Source organism: Pelodiscus sinensis, chromosome 11, assembly GCF_052426305.1.
Source record: "Pelodiscus sinensis isolate ZL-2025 chromosome 11, ASM5242630v1, whole genome shotgun sequence".
NCBI classification, from domain to species: Eukaryota; Metazoa; Chordata; order Testudines; family Trionychidae; genus Pelodiscus; species Pelodiscus sinensis.
The window spans coordinates 35,929,718-35,954,992 of NC_143062.1; the positions used below are offsets into that span (position 1 = coordinate 35,929,718).

The 25,275-nt window shown below is 42.3% G+C and overlaps 1 protein-coding gene and 1 long non-coding RNA gene across 3 annotated transcripts in view; one reads left to right on the plus strand and one right to left on the minus strand.

The window, feature by feature from the left end:
• Positions 1-25,275, minus strand: part of ITPR1 (inositol 1,4,5-trisphosphate receptor type 1) — a 267,345-nt gene that overhangs the window by 11,164 nt on the left and 230,906 nt on the right. For both annotated transcript variants that reach the window (XM_089781233.1, XM_089781234.1), the window contains 6 exons: positions 24,639-24,834; positions 22,360-22,461; positions 19,378-19,520; positions 15,798-15,963; positions 14,360-14,520; positions 1,476-1,637 (listed from right to left, as the gene is read on the minus strand). In XM_089781233.1, coding sequence (XP_089637359.1) covers positions 1,476-1,637; positions 14,360-14,520; positions 15,798-15,963; positions 19,378-19,520; positions 22,360-22,461; positions 24,639-24,834 — 930 coding nt within the window. The remainder of the gene's footprint in view (positions 1-1,475; positions 1,638-14,359; positions 14,521-15,797; positions 15,964-19,377; positions 19,521-22,359; positions 22,462-24,638; positions 24,835-25,275) is intronic.
• Positions 129-7,010, plus strand: LOC112547417 (uncharacterized). Its single transcript, XR_016350438.1, has 3 exons — positions 129-197; positions 5,795-5,946; positions 6,872-7,010. It is a non-coding gene; the product is annotated as an uncharacterized LOC112547417 (long non-coding RNA).

Genomic DNA, 25,275 nt, shown 5'->3' on the forward strand with positions numbered 1-25,275 from the left:
AAAGACAGTGGTCACTAGGTTGCATAAGAGTTTGCAAATGATTCTATCTATTTGGGTTTAGCAGTGTACAAACATCCGACAAAACAAACATTCTAAGACCAAAGTGCAATAAAAACCACTATAGTAAAAATTTAATGAATTGTAACTTTCCGCACAACTTACAGCTGACAGCCCAAGGTGTATTATAACAAAGTCTGGTAAGTAACACTGACTCAGAACTGAAGTTGAAGCAGGTAATCTTTATAAGGCAACGGGCAGCATTGCACAAGGTATTTTCATGATTTATGGGGATTGTCCTACACTTTTAGGGTAAGAAATCATCACATACAAAGAGGACAATATGACCTTAAATTTAGTTTTTGGACAAATTTTTATTTTCAAAAGGTGGATATATTGGAAAATGTTCAGTTCCATTACAACTGATTGGTCAGTCCAGCTCTATGACCAGAATTTGGATTGATGATTCTTCAATAGTCAATTAAGTTGTAAAAATCTATTTCCCAATACAGATCAATCCAGACTAGGGGCGGGCAATAATTTTTAGTGAGGGGCCATTCTGATATTTTGGGAAGTCGTCAAGGGCCACACTTCTGTGGAGGTGGCATGGGATCTGGGTGAGTCTAGAAGGGATCTTGGGATTGAGGACTGGGGTGTAGAAGGGAATGTGGATTCTGAGAGGGAGTTTGGATGAAGGAGGGGGGTTATGATCTGGGGCAGGGGCTCAGGGTGCAGGCTCCAGGAAGGGTTATGGGTTCAGGAAAGGATTCTGGCTGGGGGAAGGGTAATAGGAGGGAGTGCAGGGTCTGGGAGGGAGTTGTGACCTGGGAGAAGGGGAAAAATGGGGTGCAGAGTGTTGGGTGGTGACGTGGGATAGGTAGTTGGGGGGGAAGAGGTGGTGGGGTGCCAGATGCTGGCTCTGGCTGGGAGATGCTTAGGTGGCTCCCAGCCAGCAGCTCTGCAGGAACCCAAGACTGGCTCCCTGCCTGAGTACTGGGTGGGCTGCTCCACATGGCTCTGCTCCAGCACATAAAGGGTGGGAGGGGGAAGACAGGGAATGGGGAGGCTTCATTTGCTGCCCTTGCCTTCAGCAAAATTTCTCAGCTCCTATTGGCTGGAAACTGACCAATGGGAGCTGAGGGATTTTGCCATGGTGTGGGGACAGCGCACAAAGCTTTCTCCTCACTGCCTAGACTGCACAGCAATTAGCCTGCTGTTTGAAGGGGCTGCAGCTACTCTGTAGTAATGTGCCGGCAAGGCAACCGCAGGCCAGATCCAGCGGCTTGGCGGGCCGGATCCAGCCCACTAGCTGCCTCTTGCCCACCTTGATTGAGATGGTACAAAATTTTTTAATCCAAAACACCTATTATCCAGCTTTACATCAAATGCCTGTTTTCCAATGTTTGAAGAGATCCCAGTGCTCTCCCTCCAATTGGCTCATCCTCCTCACTGCAACTGTTTTGCCAGAACTTCCTTACCTGATCTTTAAGCTCCGACAGCTGGCCAGAGAGGTTGGTTACCAGCTTCATGGTAGATTCTAGCTTTTCCTGCAAGTTCCTCAGTTCATTCTGTTCTCCCTCAGAATCACTGCTTACAAGTGACATAGCACGCATCCTAGGGAACCAATCAAGGTTTCTTTCCTGGAATTCAGAAATGAGGATCTGATTACTTCTAGACAAGGACAAATCTTCAGCACACACAAGGAAATTTTTCAGAGTCACAAGCTCGTAAGATTCAGGCGTTCAGTTTTATTTGCACCCTCTTGGGAGGTTCTAGAACTACTTCACCATAGAGTTTTCATCACTGGAGAGAGAATAGCTCTGCAGGGTTTTTTTAATAGCTACAGAAAAGTAAGAGATAAACGTTTTGTAGTCTGTGCTTATCCTTTCCTGCTAATGTACTCCCTTCACCCTTAGATCAGCTATATTCCACAATATATGAATCCCCGCCTAACACAAACTGACCATAGTTAATGCTTGAAGATGCATTAACCAGAGTTAGAAACCAGCTGCTGGAATTGAGGAGTCCACTGGTATCAAACCTTCCATCTGATACAGAGGGGTTCTTCCTTGAACTGCTGCAGCTGATCTCTGAATTGGCTACTTGAACTCAAACCTTCTTCACAACCGAGAGAAAAGTATTTAAATACGATTGTGCAAAGGCATCTATAGTGCATTCCTTTGGCTTCCTCATTGCTATTGTCTACCATTATGAGACATCCCTTTTCAAAGCACATAGTTCAAGAGGAATATGGCAGATGTGGCCTTGAACGGTAGTGTCTGAGAATCAGAGTTGTGGGAAGTTTTGTCAAAACTGTATATTGGACAGAAAAATTGGACTATCATGAAGTACAGGCAGTCCCCGGGTTACGTACAAGATAGGGACTGTAGGTTTGTTCTTAAGTTGAATTTGTATGCAAGTCGGAACTGGTACATATTGTAGGGGAAACTCTAGCCAAACATTACTCCAGAGCTCAGTTTTATTCTCCCACACCTCACTTCCCTCAGTCCTTTATTCTCAAGCTGAGGTGTCTGCTGAGAAAAGCCGCTCCGCGTCTCCCTGGTCTGCTGGAGGGGGGCGCTAGCTTCGCGTCTCCCTGGTCTGCTGGGGGGAAGCAGCTAGTGCGGGGTTGACTCACCCCGTTTGTAAGTAGGGATCCAATGAAAGTCGGATCCATGTAACCCGGGGACTGCTTGTACTTGCTTTGTGGGGACAATTTTTTTTCTCGTGATAACACCCAAATGATCTCGGCAGAAACATCAAACATTTTTGGGTGAAGTACTTTGTAGTGTATGTATAAGCAAGTGCTGTAGTTGCAAGCGGGTGTGTGTGTATGAGTCAGGGGAGGGAATTTGATCACTAGAGAAAAAGGCAGTGATCTGCAGGATCACAAATGGGTAGAAAATCTGATCCAGGAAACACATGATAAATGTTGCCTACTCTCACCATTTTATCACAAATCTTGTGATATGTGAGTTTCTTAAAGCCCCAGCTCCTGGAGACAAGTTACCACCAAAAGAATTTCAGCTTTTGCTTAAAAAAAAGTCTCTAACTATCATGGTTGTCGAAAAGGACTGAAAATATGACCTCTATACATTCTAATGGCTTAAATAACAGAAAAAAAAGAATTGTATCATTTTTCCAAGGTATGAGTTTAGGGGATATGCATTTCACAATACGGGTATTAAGGTGGGCCAGAGCTGGGTTCTATTCCCAATTCTGCCACTGACCTACTGGGAAACTCATGTCACCTCTGTGCCTCAATTTCCCCACAAGGATAAAGAGATAATGCTTTAGATTCTATTTGTACAGTATTTTGAGATTTATGGGTGAAGAGCACTATATTAGATCTGGGTGCTATTAATATGGCCCATTAAAAATCTCTGCTAAGGGTTAACAGGTTATATAGGAATTTTGTCTATGGGGGTATTTTTACCACAAGTGGATAGGTACCACATGTTGCCAATCAATTTTAGATAGCTTAATTACTTTACTATACAAGGCTTGTATGTCTGGCCAACACTCAAAGTTTATCTGGTAACATCTAGCTGTAACTGAACTGAAATGCTCAGTTAAGTAACAAGCCTGGCTGAAGGGGTAGGGCAAGTATCCAGCGGAGAAGGATTCAAGGGACAAAATAATGCAGCGAAGCATAGTGATTGCAAGTTGGATGGGCCCTTTCACTTACAAACCTCCCTCAACACCTGTGTTTTATCCTCATGTATGTCCTGACTCCTTTAGGGAAATAAAGAGCTAAAGGCAAAATAGCCAGTTACACAGACACAGTGTTCTAACTCCCTCCATTCCACCTTAAGAGAAAACAGAGTGGCTACCTCTAGACTGGCATGATTTTCTGCAAATGCTTTTAACGGAAAAGTTTTTCCGTTAAAAGCATTTGCAGAAAAGAGTGTCTAGATTGGCACAGACGCTTTTGCGCAAAAGCACTTTTTGCGGAAAAGTGTCCGTACCACTCTAGACGCGGTTTTGCGCAAGAAAGCCCTGATTGCCATTTTCACCATCGGGGCTTTTTTGCGCAAAACAGTTTTTAGCTGTCTACACTGGTCCTCTTGCACAAAAGCATTTGCGCAAGAGGGCTTTTTCCCCGAGCGGAAGAAGCATAGTATTTGCACAAGAACACTGACAGTCTTACATTAGATCGTCAGTGTTCTTGCGCAAATTCAAGCGGCCAGTGTAGACAGCTGGCAAGTTTTTCCGCAAAAGCAATTGCTTTTGCGGAAAAACTTGCCAGTCTAGATGCAGCCAGTGAATATAATTTTGTTTACAAGAACACAACCAGCACCACAAAAGCAGCAAGGAAATAAGGACAGTTTCATCTAGAATTTCTGCCACAACTTTTTTTTTCCAAACAAAAACACGGAAACCTTAAAACTGAGATGATGAAAAATGAAACAAAAACGAAAAGGGGAACATTTAAAGGTCATCTGCTGACAAGCCTGCTGTGTCTAAGTACTGCAGTCTATTCCTGTGTCATGGATACCAAAGCCTGCGAGTCTCTCAGCAGGATCCTATTTGCACAGAAAAATTCTATTCAAGGTTGAATAGAAGCTGTATTGTGATGATCTAGTTTCTGTTGAATTTTAAGGAGAGCACCAAGGTGTCTTTAAAGACATAGGAGCCTTACATCTTTTGGTCATAAATTTCAGTATCTTTTTAAATACAATAAAGTGAGCCATAAACTCAAAGCTCCAGTCCTGATCTGTTTCCTTGTCTCCTCCCCCTGCCCTTACTACTGGCATTCTGCATACCAATGCTGTTATGTACTGTCTGCTGTGGTCCTCCTACAAGCCGAAGCACCACGATCCTGGCTGTGCACTCAGCTCCCTCTTCCCGTCACAGTAGCAGCTTCCTCTGTTTAAACAGACGAACTGACTAAAAGCCACTGACGGAAGCTGGCTAACCGCAATACCGGGTTTCGGATTAGCTCTTTTCTAGGTAAAGTTGGAAAAGTCCCTGTAAAGCAAATATCATTACAATCTCAGACATGGGGGCGATGTTGACCAGTCTTTTAAAATGTCCATGATTGGAAATTAAAAACAAAATAGAGGAAGCTGTAATGCATGATGCAGATGTAATGCATTCTGAGAAGTGGTTGCTTTTCCCTGTTTCCACTGAAAGTCTATTCTAAGAAAAGTTTCTACGGCAACCTCAGTTAGAAACACGTTGAATGGTTAAAATGGTCAGTAAAAAAAGTACCCCTTGATAAATTCAAGATGGAGTAACTACGTTCCTCAAGAATCTTGTTTTCAAAAGGAAGCACGATCTAGAAGCACAGAAATCTGGGTTCTAGCCTCAGCTCTGCTACTGATGTGTCATGTGGCCTTGGGGAAATCATTATTACTCTAGGCCTCTGTTTTCTCATCTGAATATTGGGTTTAAGACTTACCTCCTACGGCTATCAGGAGAGTTCATTCAATACTGTTTGTCAAGCAAACTGCATTGCTATAGCCTTCTGCGTAAAAGCAGAATATTTAAATTTCAGCAATATGCCATTTCAAAAATCATGTCCATAAAACAGATAGGTACACTGCAAAGTGCTTTGAAAATTAAAAGCATGAAGCCTGTCTTTTCTGAGGTGAGATGAGGTAACTAAGAGAATCCCATCGGTTTATTTCTTCATTTCGTATCAAGCTAATTTTTCCTTCAACAATAGGTTGGATGCAATTCCCTCCACTTGGAGTTCACCTTTCTCCCATTTTAAAAGTAAGTAGACATTGTGCCCCCTGTCAGTGAAAACAGACTAGTGGTATTAACATTTTATTTTTCATTGTTCTTGTAGGTCTGTGCTATCTTTTCCATCATGAAGAAAACAGTTACAGAGCTCTCAATGTATGGATACCATTCCCAGATGCAGAGTAAGACAGCACTGGAATATAAAATAACCCCTGCTGTGTCTTCAATATAGTCCAAAGTTGACTATTGTTGTCATAGGTGAGGTAATTTCATTACAGACAAACACTATCCAGTTTTAATCATCACGAGGAAGGGTTGCTATAGGATTGCCCAAAGGAAGTTCCTTTGTTCCTTGAGAAATTATAGCACTGCCCTTTTCCATCCACCTACTTCTAATTGTTTCCTTCTAAATTATGTAAGTAAACCAGGACACATTATATCATGAAATGGCTGGGCTGGATGGAAGAATTAACTGGTCAAAGATTGCGCAAATTGCCCTTGGATGATCACAGTAGAACAATGATCATCAATGTGCTAAGAGTAACAAAACCCCTCTAGCTCTTGTGAAATGCATCCAGTGAGAGAGACCAGCTGGTTTCTGAAGTGATGCTGGGTCAAGTGTTATATGGTCATTTTCTGAATTAGAGGAAGTGGTATTGGTGATTCAGCAGGTTGTTCTCTAACCTCAGATTCAGGTTTGTAGGAGGGGCACACAGATAGCAGGCCACATCCTCAGTTGGTGTGCATCCTCACCATAGGATCTATCCCAATAAACTTTGACTAATACCCTGCTGAGGGACTAGTTCATTGTGCTGCCAAATTTGTAATCAGGATATAAAATGGATATGGCACTTTGTCAGAATTCTAGGACTAGCATCCTTATCAATGGGAATTGTGCAAATTGCAAAGTGGGTAGCATATTTTTCTTACCTAAATCCCCTCCCCTCCCATGATTTCAAATTCAATAATGTTATTCTTCCTCCCTTTCTCCTGAACTCTTGTTAGAACACTCACTGTTAGCAACCACACTAATTTTCCCTGGAGATGTTGCTCCTTACAGAACACAAAAGTGCTTTTAGGGGGTCCATCAATATTAAGGATACTGCACAAATTTAACCCTTTACATTATCTTGAATTGAGGCTCAACCTCCCCCTTCTCCCACTTTTCTTTTTCTGACAAAAGGACAGAGATTGACAGAGTTAAAACAAGGCCATCTCACATGCCTGTACCAGGCTAATTCTTGCCGTGGCACTGATTTCGGAACCCTCCTGTCAAAAAGGATGTGAGTGTGAAAGAGAAAAAAAGAGTGGAATAAAAAAGGACCTAAATGTGGAGAGTGAATGAGGTGGAGGGGGAACACTGGAAGAAAATACACCTTGCATTGAGGTTTGTGTTGCACTTAAAATGATGAATAAAGGAATGAGGATCTTAGCTGTGTTGCCCTGTGCCTGAATTGCTCTGAAGATGTTCTATATTAATAGAACACAGAGCCGTAAGGAAGACTCTGTTCTTCTAATTACCCTTCTTCATCCTTTGTTCCCTCCAACAAAGAAGCAGATTCACTGCAAAGCTCACCCCTGTTGAAACCATGCCTAAATGATCGACCACACAAAGCAGGAGGGAAAAAAAATCCATTGGCATAGGACAAGTGTTGGCAAAACAAGCCAACTTAGAGTTCCAGAAGCACTTTGAAGGGTATATACTGTTTGTCTCTGCTAGAGGGCAGGATACATTAGTCCCATATAGGGACAATTAGGCAAAGCAATTGCTTTCCTTCATAGCAGCTGTTGATGTACACCCAAGCTCTTAAATTAACGATGGAACAAATAGCTTAACTAGCTGAATCCAAAGCTCAAGACCAGTGTGCCTGCAACACAGTTTAGAGCAGCCAGTGGCCTTTTGCCAAACACATCTTTTAGCTCCTCTCTTCCTCTGCTATTAGTTATTATCTAACAATGTAATTACATTACCTAACTCTCTAAAGCATCTTGGGATATGTTTTGCATGGAAGAGTCCACCAAATAAAACTAATTCAAATGACAGGCTCATGATTGGACATGAAATTGCTACTGTAACACTTAACCAAACTAAGGCTCAGAACTCTGAAGTTATAGGTGAACAATTACATCTGCATAGTTTGCATGGGCAGCTTCCCCCACCATGTGCACAAATAGCTCATTAGATTGGCTGTATACAATTATGTTGATTGTATGTGCAACAACAGTATCTCCATGTGGAAATTATGTATGAGTACAGTTTTAAAAGTAACATGAGTTGTTGATTTTCATAAAGGTACCGGTAATTGTAGGTTTTAGGGAGTCAAATGCTACATATACTGTACTGACCACTATATTTTGCTGGTGTTATTTTATTGTTTCAATGATCACCAATGTTGTTAAATCGGAGAAACGCTGGGATAAACTCCGTGGTGACAAGCCCATTATTGTGTAATCACAGTTTGTTTTATTCTGACTATCCACCTTTACTGTGGTCTGCCCTGCTCCTCAACCCACTTTGGATACATCTATGCTTCAAGGTACGAGAGGAATTCTCATCTGGGGAGCAACTATTTACACTGCTTCTGATCAAGTTAGTGTGTTAATAATAAAGTGGAAGCATAGTAGCATGACCAACAGGAGGGGCTAGTCGCCCAAGTGCATGCTTAGTATTTCCAACGGCTGCATACTTGGGATAGTTAGCCCCTCCCCTGCTGCTATAGGTACACTATTTTTAGCACGCTGGATCAAACACTTCTATTTGGTCCTGCCATGGAGGCAGGGAACTGGACTTGATGACCTCTCAAGGTCCCTTCCAGTTCTAGCATTTGATGATTACCTAACTTAGACCACTTTAGCTACGTGAATAATGTAGCTGAAGTTGACGAACTGCAGCGAAGATACCATGCTAAGCATACTTAAGACAGTCAATAGATGATGCTCTCCCATCAACATTGCTTACTCTTCTTGTTTTCGTGGAGTGTCGGAGTCGGTGGGAAAGCACACTGTGGTCAATTTATTGCGTCTAGGACACAGCAAATCAAGTCCTGCTGGATTGATTGCTGCCTGTCGATTTAATGGGTAGTGAAGACATGCCCAAGATAGTTCTGGTTCTATCCCTGGATGCTCTGCTGACCAGCTCGGTGATGTTGGGCAGTTTATTTGAACTATGCCTCGTTTTTCTCTTATGTCAAGGTGATAATGAAACATCTTTCTTGGTATAGGGCTTTGATGTCTATGGTTGAAAAAGGCTACTGAGATGATAAGCATTATTTCAGGAAGCTTTGTGGGCAAAATTGTCAAAATGAGTCCTTTTTTTCCTTAAGTGCATCTGTTTATATATAGCGCACGCACGTGCACACACTCTAAAGTTTATATGTCTAATTTCATTTCTACATCAAAAAAAGGAGCAAAGGAGCACACCAAGTATTTGGTTCTACATTCCTCAAAACTCTAGAGTAAGGCAAATTTGTACAGACAAGTTATAAAATGCCTGCAAAAGAGTGCGACAGATGTTGAGTGACACACTAAAGATATCTATACTAATGGGATAGTAGTAAATGAGACTGCTAGAGTAACTGGAGGCAAATGCAGCAGTCTAAATAAACTCTCAGACTGAGAGGATGGGTAGATAAGACCATCTGTAAGGAGTTGCACTGAGTCTGTATGAATCATTTGGGTGTGGATGTCAATGTCTAGCCAACACAATAAGTGGTCACCCTTTTACTCCCCCCCCCCCCCCCCAGTATTATTCAGACATCACCTAATGTGCCTTGGTGACTACAAAGCAGTACCGTGAGTGAACTACACCTTTGTTCCAGGGAAACACAACCAGCATTGGACTATCTGTGTTATAGCACAATTAACATACTTTCCAGATAAAAAATACTTTTGAAGAGGCATTGATCTAACTTAAAAGTCTCACTATCTTAAACAAACATCTACAGTGATTTAACCAGATGCAAAGAAGTTAGATCAGGGAGTGGGGGGGGGGGGGGGGGGAGGGGGGGGGAGGGAGGAAGAGGGGAGAAGGCTTATAGTTTACAATTCAAGTCCATTTGGAGCACTGCTAACCATTTTCTTATTGTCTGACAGTAATTTCTGCACTATTAAATGTTTATCCTTAAAACAACTGAAAGGAGGCACTTACAAGACAGTCTGCTCCATACTGTTTCCTTCATTGTGTGCATACTCCTGAAGTCTATAAGAGGCCTCTATGTAGATACAACTCATCACCCTCAGTGCTCACATAAGAGCTTCAGGATACAAGACAATTTATTTGCATGTCAAAGAATACAAGCAATTCCATTTTTCCCATTGGTATTTCTCCAGCAACTTTTATTTGTGAAGCTCAAAATGTTTGGTAACTATTAAGCTGCTGGATCTCACAACCTCCTTGATAAGGCAGAGGATCATTTTCCCTGTTTTATCGATGAGCAAATAAACAATGAGATTTGCACAAGAAGTTTGTACCAGTGATGGGATGGGAACCACAGTCCCTTAACACACAATTCTGATTTTTCGCTACAAGATCAAACAAACTACCAGATGGAATCACGGCATATAGCTGCACAGCTCACAATTCCAGCACCATTTTTTCTAAGCCTGGGAATTAACAAATATTGCAAAAAAAACCTCATCTTTGATATTTTAACAACCTTATGAAAGCAATTACAATCTCACGTAAAAAAGCATTGCAATGGACTTCAGAATCCATCCACTCCTGTCTGATGTTAAATAAATCAAATGCACCATATTAATTGAGTGGAGCTGGTTATATTCTAATTCCTTTTAAATCTTACATTTGGTTTTCTAAGTAGAAATGCTGACTTTTCTATACATTGCATAGTAATTTAATTAGCCTTTACACATGAAACTAGGTAATACAACATCTATTCAGTGCATTTTATAGATTTGTTCTCAATTAGAATGAGATTTTTTTTTTAACCACTGGCTCAAATTCCTGCAGGCAATGACAGACGTTATGTAACCAACATTTAACTCCTTGGTATCAAGTACAGTATGTAGTATCAAAATTGCCATTCACACCTCTTTACACCAAGATTATTTTTAGTTAAGAACATATCAAGAGATGAGGTCATCCTTAAAGGAACTAAGTTGTCTGAATATATAGTAACTGGCATAAAATGAATTTATTCATGATGTGTATGGTGTTTAAATGCACCCACTGTGAAAGCCAATGAGCACTGCACTAAAGTAAGAAACTGGTAGCATATTCAATTCCAAGGTAATAGATTCACAACAGTATTTGTAATGTTCTATGTACACCTAGAGTGCTGCAAAAATAATAAACGTTCTAAATTGCAGGTGCACGGTTTCAACTCTTGCTGACAAATAAGTACTGTCCAAAGCTACTCGGTTGAGATTTAGTTGGGGTTGGTTCTGCTTTGAGCAGTGGGTTGGACTCTTCCAACTCTAATCAGGTCATTTCTCTTCACCCTAATCTTCTATCATTTTATGACTCAGGGCAGGAGAAGGAAACATCTGAAGTAAATTAGCCTCTGTAGTTCCAATATATTTTTGAGCATATCTCTGCTTCCTGTCCAAGCCAATATAGCTCAGTAAATATTTCTATTGCACGTCCATACTACATTGAAACCTATGGTAATAGAAGTGCCCAGTTTGTGTCATTACCAAAGATGTTAGAGTGCCACCTTCAGTCTGTTTACATGGGGAAAAAAATCCCTTCTAAATCTGACTTTGAAGTTAGCAGACACTTTAGAAGAGCACGTGCCTGCTAAAGATATTGAGTAATTTTAGATTGTCATACAATCCCAATATGAACAAAATAAATCAGCCTCTCCAACAGGCTCAGTTGAAACCTTGGAATCATAGGCATGTTATAAAGGTTTCCTTCCCCCATTGCCACTAGGGATGTGAAGAACTAGTCAACTATCTGACAAGCAAATGCTTATAGGATAGTCGACATGCTAGTTGACTAGTTGCTTTGCCACCCCCCTTGCTGCCTATCAGAAAGAGGGGGTACTTTGAAACGCCGTGTGCAGCCCGTGGCCAGCTGCACTTGCTGCATCTATCAGAAGGAGGCAGCAAGGGGGAGACTAGCAACTAGTCCTTCCAATAAGCATTTGCTGTTGCTACACTTCAAAGGCGGAATCGCTCTATTGACTAATTGAATAGTCAATGCAAAATACATTAACTATTCGATTAGTCCATTAGTTGATATTTAACATCCTTAGTTGCCACTCCTACTAAATTTGTTTCTGATGAGGATGAAAACAAAGAACTTTGGCGTAAAACATAAAAAATGCACACAGTCATTCCTACACCCCTGGACCATCTCTTACTGAAGTATTTACATAGGCCTGAGGAAGCAATACAGTCAGAGAGTTCCATTTTTCTTTTTTTTTGTTCTGGGGGCAAGGGAAGCACTGTTTTTATGTCTCTTAAAAAGAAACAGCTACCAAGAGTGAGACTGAAAAGCAACTTTGCTTTGGGGTGATCAAAATGAACTTCTGCCATATTGCCACCACTACTAGCAAGATTGGATTAAAAAAAAAAAAAAAAAAAAAAAAAAAAAGCAGGGATTCAATGGCAAATCCTAGGCTTCTACCAAAAGGTCCATTTATTCTCAAACTGGATCTACTACTGCTTCCTGTGGCATGCATATTCCATACACGTCAGTGGAGAATGTGTCCAACAAGTCATTGCCAACATTTGGAAAACCAGAGATTAAGCCTAGAATTTTGCCATAAGATCTGTGCAGCTTCTCAGGCTACATGCATCTGATGAAGTGGGTCTTTGCCCATGAAAGCTTATGGTCCAACACTTTGGTTAGTCTATAAGGTGCCACAGGACTCCTCGCTGCTTTTGCAGATTCAGACTAATACGGCTACCCCTCTGATACTTTTCAGCAACTGGTGCAATCAGATTTAAGGACTGTGTGATAACACAAACAACCCCTAAATAATAACAACCCCTAAATAATATTAACCTAACTTACTTCTTTATGCCCAGAAAAATCAAAGCCAACACCATTTTGAAGTACTCACCAATGTAATGTGCTAAATGAAGGGAACAATATAAAGGCTGTCTTCTGACAGCACCAGTGATGTGATCAGCTATCTCACTGTGCTAATCCTTTATCAGGTGATTGCTCACAAGATTTCTTTAAGCCCTCATTACCGAAGCAGAAATCCAGAAGTAGGACACAGACTTCAGTGACCCTGAAGTAACACACCCTGTACCACCTCAGGGAGGCCTTGGTGGGTTTTATATTTAAAGGCATATTCTACCTTTACAGGAAAAAGACTGTAAAAATTAAATGAGACCACAAGTTGCATGGCAAAGATAATTAATGAAAATGATAAGTAAAGAAATATAACTATTTAGAAATCAGCAAAGGCTCTTGCTAATCAGTTAGGGTATGTCTACACTACCCCGCTGGTTTGAACTAGCGGGGTAATGTAGGCATACCACACTTGCAAATGAAGCCCGGGATTTGAATTTCCCGGGTTTCATTTGCATAAGCGGGGAGCCGCCATTTTTAAAACCCCGCTCGTTCGAACCCCGTGCAGCGCGGCTACACGGGGCACAAACTAGGTAGTTCGAACTAGGCTTTCTAGTTCGAACTACCGTTACTCCTCGTGAAATGAGGAGTAACGGTAGTTCAAACTAGGAAGCCTAGTTCGAACTACCTAGTTTGTGCCTGGTGTAGCCGCGCTGTACGGGGTTCGAACCAGCGGGGTTTTAAAAATGGCGGCTCCCCGCTTATGCAAATGAAGCCCGGGAAATTCAAATCCCGGGCTTCATTTGCAAGTGCGGTATGCCTACATTACCCCGCTAGTTCAAACCAGCGGGGTAGTGTAGACATACCCTTAGACAGCAGGGAGACAAATTAGTAATTAGAATTTAGAGGCAAAAGACAGTTCCAGGAGCTCTGAACCTGCACTTTGGCAAAGAAAAGGCATTTAAATTTGTTCATCAAAAGGCTTTGCAAAATAGCAGCTATTAATTTTGGTTTATTACTTTAATAACTAATTCATAAGACTACAATAAGTCTTAGAAGTCAGTTTAGGATGCTGTGCAGTGAGACAGGTTTTACATGCATGTCGGATTACAAACAGTTCTCCCAACTGTTGAAAATGTTTTCTTTTATACTAAGCTACATGAGTTTTCAAAACAGACTGTCTTCCCTTCAACCTAGGCAACTGGTCTAAACCAGAGACTAGGTAGGACTTTACTTCTATCCACTTGACACAAGTGTGAATATTTTAGAGGCGTAGAAGCCACAGGTATGAAGATACAGACGATTCTGTAACTACTGAACTGAAAAATTCACACACATCCAACAGACCACCAAATCTTGCTGCCTGCACAATTTTAGCATTAACCATCCATTTACCACACATGGATTGAAACCTGCAACAAGATGTAGTCAATAGTCTAGTCCGTGAAACCTTTTTTTGAAATTAATCCTCTTACAAAAATCTCGACCTTTATGTTATTCTTCAGGTATATTCTCTGATCAAGAAACACCACTAAGGAGGTAAAATACTGAATTATGATAGTCTGTTGTGGTAGGACAAATCCTCTGTTCCTCAAATTCTTACACAAATATGAAGACTATTTGTATTTACTAAACAAATATAGACCATATAATCAATCTGATTTGGGGAAAGTACTTCAATTTTACCTTAATCATTTCTGCCACGTAACTTTCTGGTCCTGTATACTCTGTCGAATCTTTTACTTTTACTAATACAATAAAGCACAAGTAGTGCCACATATTGTGCTCTTCTTTTATATGCTCTTCAAATGTGACTGTTTTGTTATCAAACTTGTCTCTTTCCAAACCTGAGAGAGAGAAAGAGAGAGAGAACACATACCCTTATTAGTGCTCAGCAACTCTTGAGTTAGAAGTAGAAGGCAACTGTTTGTGGCATTTATGCATTAACAACGAAATATATTCTTGAACAGCGTCACAGGGATGAACTCCTTAGGGTAGAAATTGTACCATTTCCACTGATTACACATTCTAGAAAAGTCATGGTGAAGCTAGGTAGGTATGATAGGTAATAAAGAGTTTTTGCTACATTTCCTGAAAATATCCCCTTTTCGAAATAAAATTATGCAAAACACAGCAACTACATTGCAACAAACTTCTAAGGGATATTAATACATCATTATATGTGTTTATGTATGACCATGTCATTTTACTACTTTGGCCTCTCAGCCTCCATAGTTTAACTTTTCACTTGAGTGCACTCAAAAGTAGGTGTTTTTCAGAACCTATCCAGTGTCTTTAGAAACATGATCCATTTTAGTTTATCTAATGCTTCAACATAAAATTGTTGTCTAAAACACAGGCAAAACATGAAACAAGCTAGATGAAGTATACTTAAGAAGAGCGGTATATAAACAGTAGACTCCTATTGCCAATCCTTTTTTCTTTATCCCAAGTTCCTCAAACTTTCCAAGCAATTCTCCCCCCCAATAGCAAAGTTAACGTAAGAAGATGCTCTCAAATCAGGATTCTCTACTTGAAGAGGAAGAGATGTTGACGAGCTTTCAAGAGATCTTGAAAAGTTGTTGCAGTAGTGGAGAACAACAACTAGTTGAAAAATATTATGTAGGGTCTTCCAATACAGTTACCCACATTTTGTAACCTGTTCTTTGAGATGTGTTGCTCATGTCCATTCCATTCTAGTTGGGCATGCACCCACATGTGCCGTCATCAGAGATTTTTGCCTTGACAATATCTGTAGGGCTAACTGTGACACCTCCCACCTCCTCGGAGTGCTGCGCTCATGCATGGGTATATCAAGTGCTGCTGGCCCTGGCCTGCTCAATTCCTTCTTGCCAACAATTCCAAGTGAATGGTAGAAGGGGTGGGTAATGGAATGGACATGAGCAATACATCTTGAAGAGCAGTTACAAAAGATGGGTAAGCACATGCTCCTGTGAAATCCATTGCAGGTGGCTCAAAGAGAATGGAACGTCAATGGAATTGACATGGGCAAACACTTGAAGAAGAATCCTATTTCTCAGTGTCTTATATTTCCTGGGAGAGCAAGGCCACTGCTACCTTTGGATTAGACGGATCAGTTTCTAGCTCTAAAGCAAATGCTTACCACAAATAAAGCAAGTTGTTTTTAAAATTTCTTCTTTCTTCTGCTTTTCGCTCCTTAAATCAGCAAAAGTGTCAATGATAACACCAAAAATCAGATTAAGGACAATAATGATCACCATGAAGAAGAACAGAAGATCATATATCACTCTAGCAGCAAAAAGAGGTTCCTGTAAGACAAATATTTTAAAAAGTTAATCCAGACACTTACCATTAGAGTCCTCTCTTTCAGCTCAGCAGCAATATTTCATCAATCCACCATCTCCCCTCTTGAGACTCCCTAATTCAGAATACCACTCTGTGAAGTCCTCCAATGATTACATTTAATATTTTACATTCTTTATTATCTATTAGAAAAACATCAAACTAGTCAGTGATAGGGAGTCAGTTTCCCCCTACTTGTCATCTGATCTGCAAGCCTCTTTTCTCTTTTTGGTACCTACTCGTGTTATATACTTATCGAAGTCTGTCATTTATTCCTTCCACCCCAGATCACCTCCTGACATTACTTTGACAGTTGTTTGTATTATCACCAAATCACAACAAATAACCATCTATATACTCTTTATTAGCTAAAGCAGGAAACAGTGTTGTTAAGCTCGCTGCCTGTTTTACTACTGACAAAAAAAATTCAAAAGCATGTAAGGGTGTGTCTACACTGCAATAAAATAATCAAGGCACTGAGTCTTAGGCTATAGCCCAAGCCTGAATGTTTTCCCCATAATGTTATAACCACATGGATCCAGCTAGAGTCAGCGAAGCTGAGGCAGCCATGGTCTTTTGTTGTAGCATGGATGTACCCTATGGGTTTGTCTACAGAGGAACACTCAGCGAAGTTAACCTGAATTAACTGAACACCTATATTTCAAGTAAACCACATTCAAAATTGGTGTGGTTGCTCTGATTCAGACTCAAAGTGGCCTTGATTCAATGTAGTGTAAATCACTTGGACTTTAATTAAGTTAACCTGAACTGTGACAGCACCTGTTATAAAGAACTTAAAAGATGACCCCACACCACAATTTACACAGAAATGAAAGGATATCAAATTCTTCCCCAAGCAACTCCAAGAGCAACTCTGAAACCTCATCCATTACCCCAGAATCCTTCTATATGCTCCCAAAGATACACAAACAGGGGAGTCCACACAGCCCTTCCTATCTAGCTGCCACACTCTTACTGAAGGAATATCAAGACTCATAGAAATTGTCTTCAAACCAAGCAGCACACAAAGAGCCAGCAGCTTCCTTCAAGACATAATAAACTTCCTCCACAAACTCCATAACATTAACAACCTGCTTGTCACCTCCGTATGCATCAATATCAACATCACTGCTTGCCTCAAACATCTCTGCAAAATCATGGAGAACATTCAGATAACCACCTCAAAACCCACTGCCAAACTCATCCATTTCATCTTCACCCACAATAGCTCTACATTCACCAACAAGCACTTTGTCCAAATCATGGGAAGAGGTGTCGAGAGTAGGCTGGCTCCTTAGTATGCCAACCTCTTCATGGGCCACCCTGAGAAAAAATTTCTGGAGAAATGCACCACACAAATCAATGAGATATCTGAGATACATCAATGATATTTCCATCTGCTGGACAGACGACTAACTCCTTCATAGATTACCAGCAGAACTTCAACCACCATCACCCATCCATTAAATGGCTTCCAGAACACTCCCACAACTTCCTGGATACTACAATCAGCTTGAAAAACTCTATGGACAACTATATATAAGAAACCCACCGATCACCACACTTGTCTTCACAGAGCTTGTGTGAGCAGCCCAAACACATCAATACATCTGCTATCTAGAGCAGTGGTTTTCAAACTATGGGTCGCCGACCCAGTACTGGGTCGTGGAATGTCAGGCACTGGGTCTCACTGTGGCAGAATGATCAGGTGACCAGTGTGGGTGTTAAGGCAGCTTCCTGCTTGTCCTGGCACAAAGACTGCAAGGTGCCCCAGAAACAGCCAGCAGCAGGCCCAGCTCCTGATGGGGGTGGGAGTGGGGGAGTGGGGGGTGGGTGAGAGGTGGCCAGGAGAGCACACAGGTCTCCATACACTGCCCCTGCCTGAACACTAGCTCCTTGCTCCTATGGGCTGGGAACCTGCTGTTGGCTACTTCCAGGGGCAGCATGGTCTACAGTGCCAGGAGGGACAGGAAGCCTGTCTTAGAATCCCTGCTGTCTGGGAGATGCTCAAAGTAAGCTCCACCTGCCCCAGCTCTGACAGCCCAAAAGCCAGAGCCCACTCCTACAGCCCAAAGCTCTCAATTCTCAGCCCAACCTCGGAACCCACACTCTAGTCAAATTATGTTGGGTCACAGGCATCAACAATTTTCTTCAGCTGGGTCATGCTAAAATAAGTTTGAAAACCAGTGATCTACAAAGAAGCACTCAGAGACCATGGAATTTGCTCCAAGGAGAATGTCCAATGTTCGCACATTCATATGCTTTGAATCACCTTCACCAAACAAGGACACCCCATCCAAGCACAAGGGTGGAACAGGCCACCCAAATACCCTCAGAGAACCTGCTTTAAAACAGAAACAAAATCCCCTCCTACCACATATCTCTAGTTGTCACACATCACCCCACACTGGAATTCAAAAAGGTTATAATTAAACAGCTACAACCCACTCTCACTGGGGACCATTTCCTGAAAGAAAGAAAAAGAAAGAAAAAGAAAGAAAGAAAGAAAGAAAGAAAGAAAGAAAGAAAGAAAGAAAGAAAGAAAGAAAGAAAGAAAGAAAGAAAGAAAGAAAGAAAGAAAGAAAGAAAGAAAGAAAGAAAGAAAGAAAGAAAGAAAGAAAGAAAGAAAGAAAGAAAGAAAGAAAGAAAGAAAGAAAGAAAGAAAGAAAGAAAGAAGGGAGAGTGAATTGGGTCCAGTTGGCCCATAGGTCCAGAAAAACAGGAAGGCCTCTAACTCTCTACCACTTTAGGGTCACTACAACACACTTGGTGCCTCTCTCCCCGAATAGCAGATGGCCTGGTATTAAAACTACAGGGAGGAACCAGCAGAGCCCTTTCTATGCCCTGTGCTGATTGGCTGTTTTTGTAAGGGCAGAAGAGGAAAGCATTCACTTTGGAGCTTCCCTGCTTCTCTTCCCTTCTCTCCCTCGCTCTGTCCCCCTCCACCCCTTTCTTTTAATTTATCTCATCAGCTCCTAACTTCCAAAAAACCATGGAACATAACATTTGCTGCCACCACCCAGGTCACAGTCTAACCTTTCCTCCTCAATCTGTCTGCTCTATTTAGACTGTAAGCTCTTCCGGGCAGGAACTTTCTGCTTCTCTGATTGTACTGCACCTAGCACAATGGGGCTCTATTTTTGGTTCTTCCTTAAACTTTATCCTAAAATATGATTAATAATCATAAAGCAGATCAAATAGTTGGAAATACATTTTAAATGTGCCATTGCTTCTCTTACTGCAAAGATTTAACTATATTACATAGTGAAGAACTGTGGTCCTGTCTATCTAGTAATATAATATGTTTAATACACTATGCACAACATTCTCTTCAATAAAACTAGATCTCTCTTATCCTCCCCCATGCAGTGTTAATTTACCTCTTTGGATGGTTTCCTGAGCACATCTCCTACTCCACCTCCACTCCTGAGCCCATGACTCAGTACAGTAACAATGCACATCAGCAATGTCTCGCACGTATGCTCTTTATCCTCTTCCTCCGTTTCTTCTTTAGAAATCAGCTCTATTCAGATAGTAAGCATTAGACAGGTTTAAAAGACAAGAAGATGTGTTTTAAATCTCTTTATTCTTTGAATTATCCATCTTTAAAGTAGCCTTTTCTCTTTAAGAACAGTCATAAGATTCTAACCACATGTATCTAATAAACCTCATAGATCACGAGAGCAGCACTTGTTCGCTAGGAACTGAACAGCAGCTGGTCTCCACGGATGGCTCAGTTGTATCCCTCCTTTCCACCACCAAAATTTGGTTTCTAGTTTCTGTGCTGAGTTGGCTAAATTCTCTTTCCCCTTCTGTTACCATGCACAACGTAAGCTTAGCAGATGCCTGTTTCTATAGAATCATGGCTTTTTGACAGATCTGAGGGCTACGCATTTGTCCATACGCTGTATCTGACAGAGGAATGATTAGACAGGCCATAAGCTACTTTCTGAAAGAAAAGCTTGTCTCTTGCACTTGAAATGGTTACGGTGCATTATCAACAATGGAAACTATAGTGTATTTGAAAGGAACAGATTATTTTTCCCATCAACTTTGGTAAGTTTGGCTATAACTTCAGTTTGCTCTTGGCATTCCTAATTCATGCAGTTTGACTCTGAAAGTTCCAGAACTAATTATGACTATTTCTTAAAATTAGATTATTAAAAAATCTCCCTCCATGTCTTTGCTATGGTAATGAAATGCAGCTATTACAATATAAATGTTAAAGATGGGTCTGAATCAAAGTGTGTCCAGACATCTCCTAACATTAGGGAGATGATGAGAGGTTTCAGCATCAGATCCACCTCTGGCTATAAACAAACACTGATATTAACATATCAACATGAACTCTGACACTATCCAGTTTCCCACATCTTTTTTGCAAAATTAAGTATGTGAAGACCACCAAAATCATCCCCTATTTTTGTATCTGTACCATTAATTTATCACAGGCCACACTAGAGCCAACAGACATTTCCTCTTTAGGAGATGGGCCCCCAGACATCACTGATATTTAAAACAAACACTTCATTTGAATGAAATATACAGGCAGTCCCCGGATTACGTACAAGATAGGGACTGTAGGCTTGTTCTTAAGTTGAATCTGTATGTAAGTCAGAATGGGCATCAGCCGCTGCTGAAACTCATCAGTTTCAACGGCGGCTGAATCTGGACGCCAGTTCTGACTTACATACAGATTCAACTTAAGAAACCCAGGCGTCCCCAAGTCAGCTGCTGCTGAAACTGATCAGCGGCTGATTCCGGAAAGCCTGGGGCAGAGCAACTCTGCCTCGGGCTTCCTGTAGTCAGCCGCTGGTCAGTTTCAGCAGCGGCTGACTTGGGGACGCCTGGGGCAGAGCAGCTGAGGTGCTGCTGGGTTGCTCCAGTAGCGTGGCTCCTCGGCGCTACTGGAGCAACCCAGCAGCACCCCAGCTGCTCTGCCTCAGTCCTGATTCAGCCGCTGCTGAAACTGACCAGCAGCGGCTGAATCAGGACTCCTGGGGCAGAGCAGCTGGGGTGCTGCAGGGTTGGTCTGGAGCGGCGCTGCGGGACTAACCCAGCAGCCCCCAGCTGCTCTACCCCAGAGGTAGGCAAGAAAAGCCTGGTCGGCTGGGGGGGCACTAGCTGCACCCCCCCCCGCAGCAGACCAGGGAGACGGGGGTGGCGGGACGCCCATGTCCGCCACGGCTTTGCTCCGTCTCCCTGGTCTGCTGACCTGGGAAACGCGGAGCAAAGCCGCAGAGCACGTGGGCAGCGGGACAGTCCAGGCGCGTCGCGCTGTCCCACTTCTGGCGTGCTCCGAGGCTTTGCTCCCCATCTCCCTGGTCTGCTGGTCAGACCAGGGAGACGGGGAGCAAAGCCTTGGAGCACGCCCGCAGCGGGACAGCCCGGGTGCGCTTGAGCTGTCCCCCTGCCGGCGTGCTCCACGGCTTTGCTCTGCGTCTTCCTGATCTGCAGACCAGGGAGACGCGGAGCAGTTTCTCTCGCCCCGGAGTACACGGGCGGCGGGACCGCGAGGTCCCGCACTCCGTGTCCTCCAGGGCGAGAAAAGCCCCGTTCGTAACTGCGGATTCGACATAAGTCGGATCCGCGTAAGTCGGGGACTGCCTGTACCTACATTGTCTGTATCTCACAGCCAACACCATTAATCTCAGCAAGGAAATACATTTAATTGATAGGAAATAGGACAAAACATTTCACTATTCAATTTAAGGCTGATCATTGCACTATAGATGAATGGGCAACCATACTGCCATATCAAGCCCAACATATATCTTTTTTCTTATCTTTTAGACCCATTTTATGTATTTATTTTATTATTTCTTAATAGTTCAAAACAATATTCACATGTATTCCTTTACTAATTAATTTGAAGATGCTTGTAAATTCAGAGACCAACTTCTGAGGTCAGAATTGTTGATTGTTGCAAGATTCAGGAGTATATAAAAAGGACTAGCTGCATCACTTTTCCCTTCTCAAATTCATAAGGAAAGGCATTTCATAATACAACATGTTTCAATTCAATTCAGGACTAAGCAATCTCATAGCAATAAAATAAGTATGTCTTTTCTACACACAGTATTTCATGTACCAAAAGACATTTACACTACTGGGAAGTTCAGATAAATTAATCCTCCCTCAAATCAGATGTGCCCCCTCCCAGAAGTGCACTTGCCTGGGGAACACAGGGAAGTGGGTTCAAGTCCAGTCCCCTCCACCCCAGGAGCAACGAGACATAGGACAAGGGACCCCACAAAGGCAGGGAGGTGGGGTATCTGTATTCTGCCTGGTTTAATTACACCAGTCTGTTTAATTTAAGATACATGGCTAGGACAATGAGTTCAGTAGTGAAAGACGCCTACCTTCTGAAGGAATGACTGATGAACAGTTTTCCCCTTTACCTGCTCTACATACATCTGAATACAGGAACTCCCCAGTCATGGTATCACCAGATTCTGTATGATCTATAAAAATGCAAATTATGATATCAAAAATGTACCTGAACATTGTTTCAGTTTTTCAAAACTGATCCACGGGTGTTAACATACACTATAATATGAACTGAGTCTACCCTAAACAACATGTATACAATTCTGAGAAAGATTTTTCCAATGTGATTTGAAGGTTAGAGTCCAATTAAACTCTCAGGTCTAGTTATTTAACAATGAATGACAAAATAAAACGATTTCCATTTCTGTGCACTAGGACCGAACGCCAGGCAATTGTTCCACACATTACCAACTCCCAATGTTCAGGAAGTAATTGAAATGGTTCAGCAGACATGGTGCCTCAAACACGTGCATTCATTGTGCAAAGCAAGTTTGAGACATTACAGATCATCAGATGTCCCTGACAGGGAAATCAACAGCATGGAAAAGTTGCAGCAAAGTGTCATTTAGTTCTTGACCTCTAGCATGGTAAATGGTAAAAATTAACCTCTGTTAGCAAGAATACCAAGCAATCTTTTTTTTTTATGAACAGTTTAAGCTTTGGAGAAAAAAAGTGAAATGCCCACTTAATAAGGTTATCTGCTGTCCTATCTGTACTCCTCCCTCACTAAGTTGCTTGCTTAATGGAAAACAATGTTTTACTTGCTACGACCAAATCTTGTCAGAAAACCACCCCCAAAGAACTTCCAAAACTTGTTATTGAACTTAAAGCAAGTATTTGGTGGGGGTTAGTATTCTGCATGTAAACTGAGAAAAAGTATCAAGGTTGAGCTCAGAAAAGCCACCTCTTGCACTCCCTTCCGTGTGTATTTATTTGGTTATTGATAATTCTATTTTGATTGTTATAGAATTAAACCCACCATTAAAAGTAAAAAGAAACCCTCCAATCCCCACAAATTATTAACCTGCAAGCTTAACCAGTATTTGCAACCAGAAAGCTCACCAGTTCAAGTCTGGGAAAAAGAGTCGGCTTTCGCCTGAACACATTTAAACTCTGCCTAACCAAGGCAGGATGTAAACTTCACAGATGGAGGGATACGACAGTTAAGAAAATCAAATTCAGCTAAACTTGGCTTCTGCCCTGCCTCTAATATGCTTGCAATTAATCCAGAATAGAAGCTACTTTTATCTGAATTTGATTATCTTGACTGTCATATCACTCACTGTAAGAAATCTCATATACAGGCAGTCCCCGGGTTACGTGGACCCTACTTACGTCGGATCCCTACTTAAGAACGGGGTGCGACCCCCCCAGCAGACCACCGAGACGCGCCGTGGCGGTCCCGCCACCCGAGTCCTCCGCGGCTTTGCTCCGCGTCTCCCTGGTCTGCTGGCCACGGTCCCGCCGCCCGCGTCCTCCGCGGCTTTGCTCCGCATCTCCCTGTCTGTTGGGGGAGCCCCCCAGCAGACCAGGGAGACGCGGAGCGGCTTTTCTCGAGAAAAGCCGCTCCCCAGCTCCCTGGTCTGCTGGGGAGGGAGGCGGGCTGCTCTGCCCCAGGCTTCCTGGCATCAGCCGCTGGTAAGTTTCAGCAGCGGCTGACTTGGAGACACCTGGGGCAGAGCAGCTGGGGTGTTGCTGGGTTGGTCCAATAGCGCCGAGGAGCGGCGCTGCGGGACCAAGCCAGCAGCACTCCAGCTGCTCTGCCCCAGGTGTCCCCAAGAGCAGCTGGGGTTCTGCCGGGTTGGTCCCGCCGTGCCAAGGGTCAGCGCTACCAGACCAACCCAGCAGCACTCCAGCTGCTCTGCCCCAGGCGTGTCTGATTCAGCTCTGCCTCGGGCTTCCTGTAGTCAGCCGCTGGTCAGTTTCAGCAGCGGCTGAATCAGGGACACCTGGGGTACAATATGTACCAGTTCCGATTTACATACAAATTCAACTTAAGAACAAACCTACAGTCCCTATCTTGTACATAACCCTGGGACTGCCTGTATACAAAAGGAAAGTTTAAATGCTATCTCCATTTGGCAGTGGGAGGGGAGGACAGGGGCCTTGGTATTAATTTACCCAATGTTAGGAGCACCATTTGCATCAGTCAATTTCTTGTTTGGGCAGCACCTTTTACCAGAACCAAATCTGTGTTTAATCCTAAAAGGCATTGAGCACCCACTACAAGCTGTGCAGCAAGCACAGCACCTCACAGGGTCAAGCCTTTTATGTTTTTGAATCTTGCACAGTTAAAATATCCAATACCAACCTGGCAATAACGTTTCATTAGGCAGCTTATCTACTTCCAGGATAAAGTCATCTTTGAAGAACAGGTACCCCACTATCGAGAACAGGTAAACCAAGATAAGAGCAAGAACAGCAGTCAGGATGATGGAACGTCCATTGCGAGTGACACTTTTTATGACATTCAGCAAGGTTTCTTCTCTGTACACCAAGTCAAAAAGCTGGAAAAAAGGGGCAGGTCAAGCTGTTTCACAAGTTGACTGTTCAGAAACTGGTGGCATGTTACATTTTGGGACAATTCAGAGTAGGATGGAAGTAACATAATTCCAATGTTTTAAGGTTTGTCCTTTTTTAAGTATATAGTTAATTTAGAATTCTGGAGCATGATCAAATGACTAAACAGAATAGCACCCCCATCCACATGATTTTACATTACCCATTTCCAAACAGGTCTTTTTCCCCTGAAGAAATCAGCTAACTGATGACGTGTTGAGATTCGAGGAGTCGGAGGTTAGAAGACTTTGGTGGCAATACTGACCGATAGGTTTCCTCAATTGTAAAATGGGGATATTCCTATTTTAATTACCACATAGGTATGCTAAGATGCTAAGTTGATTAATGTTAGTAAAATGTGCGCTCTCTGTGTCACTCTCTTTCTCTTC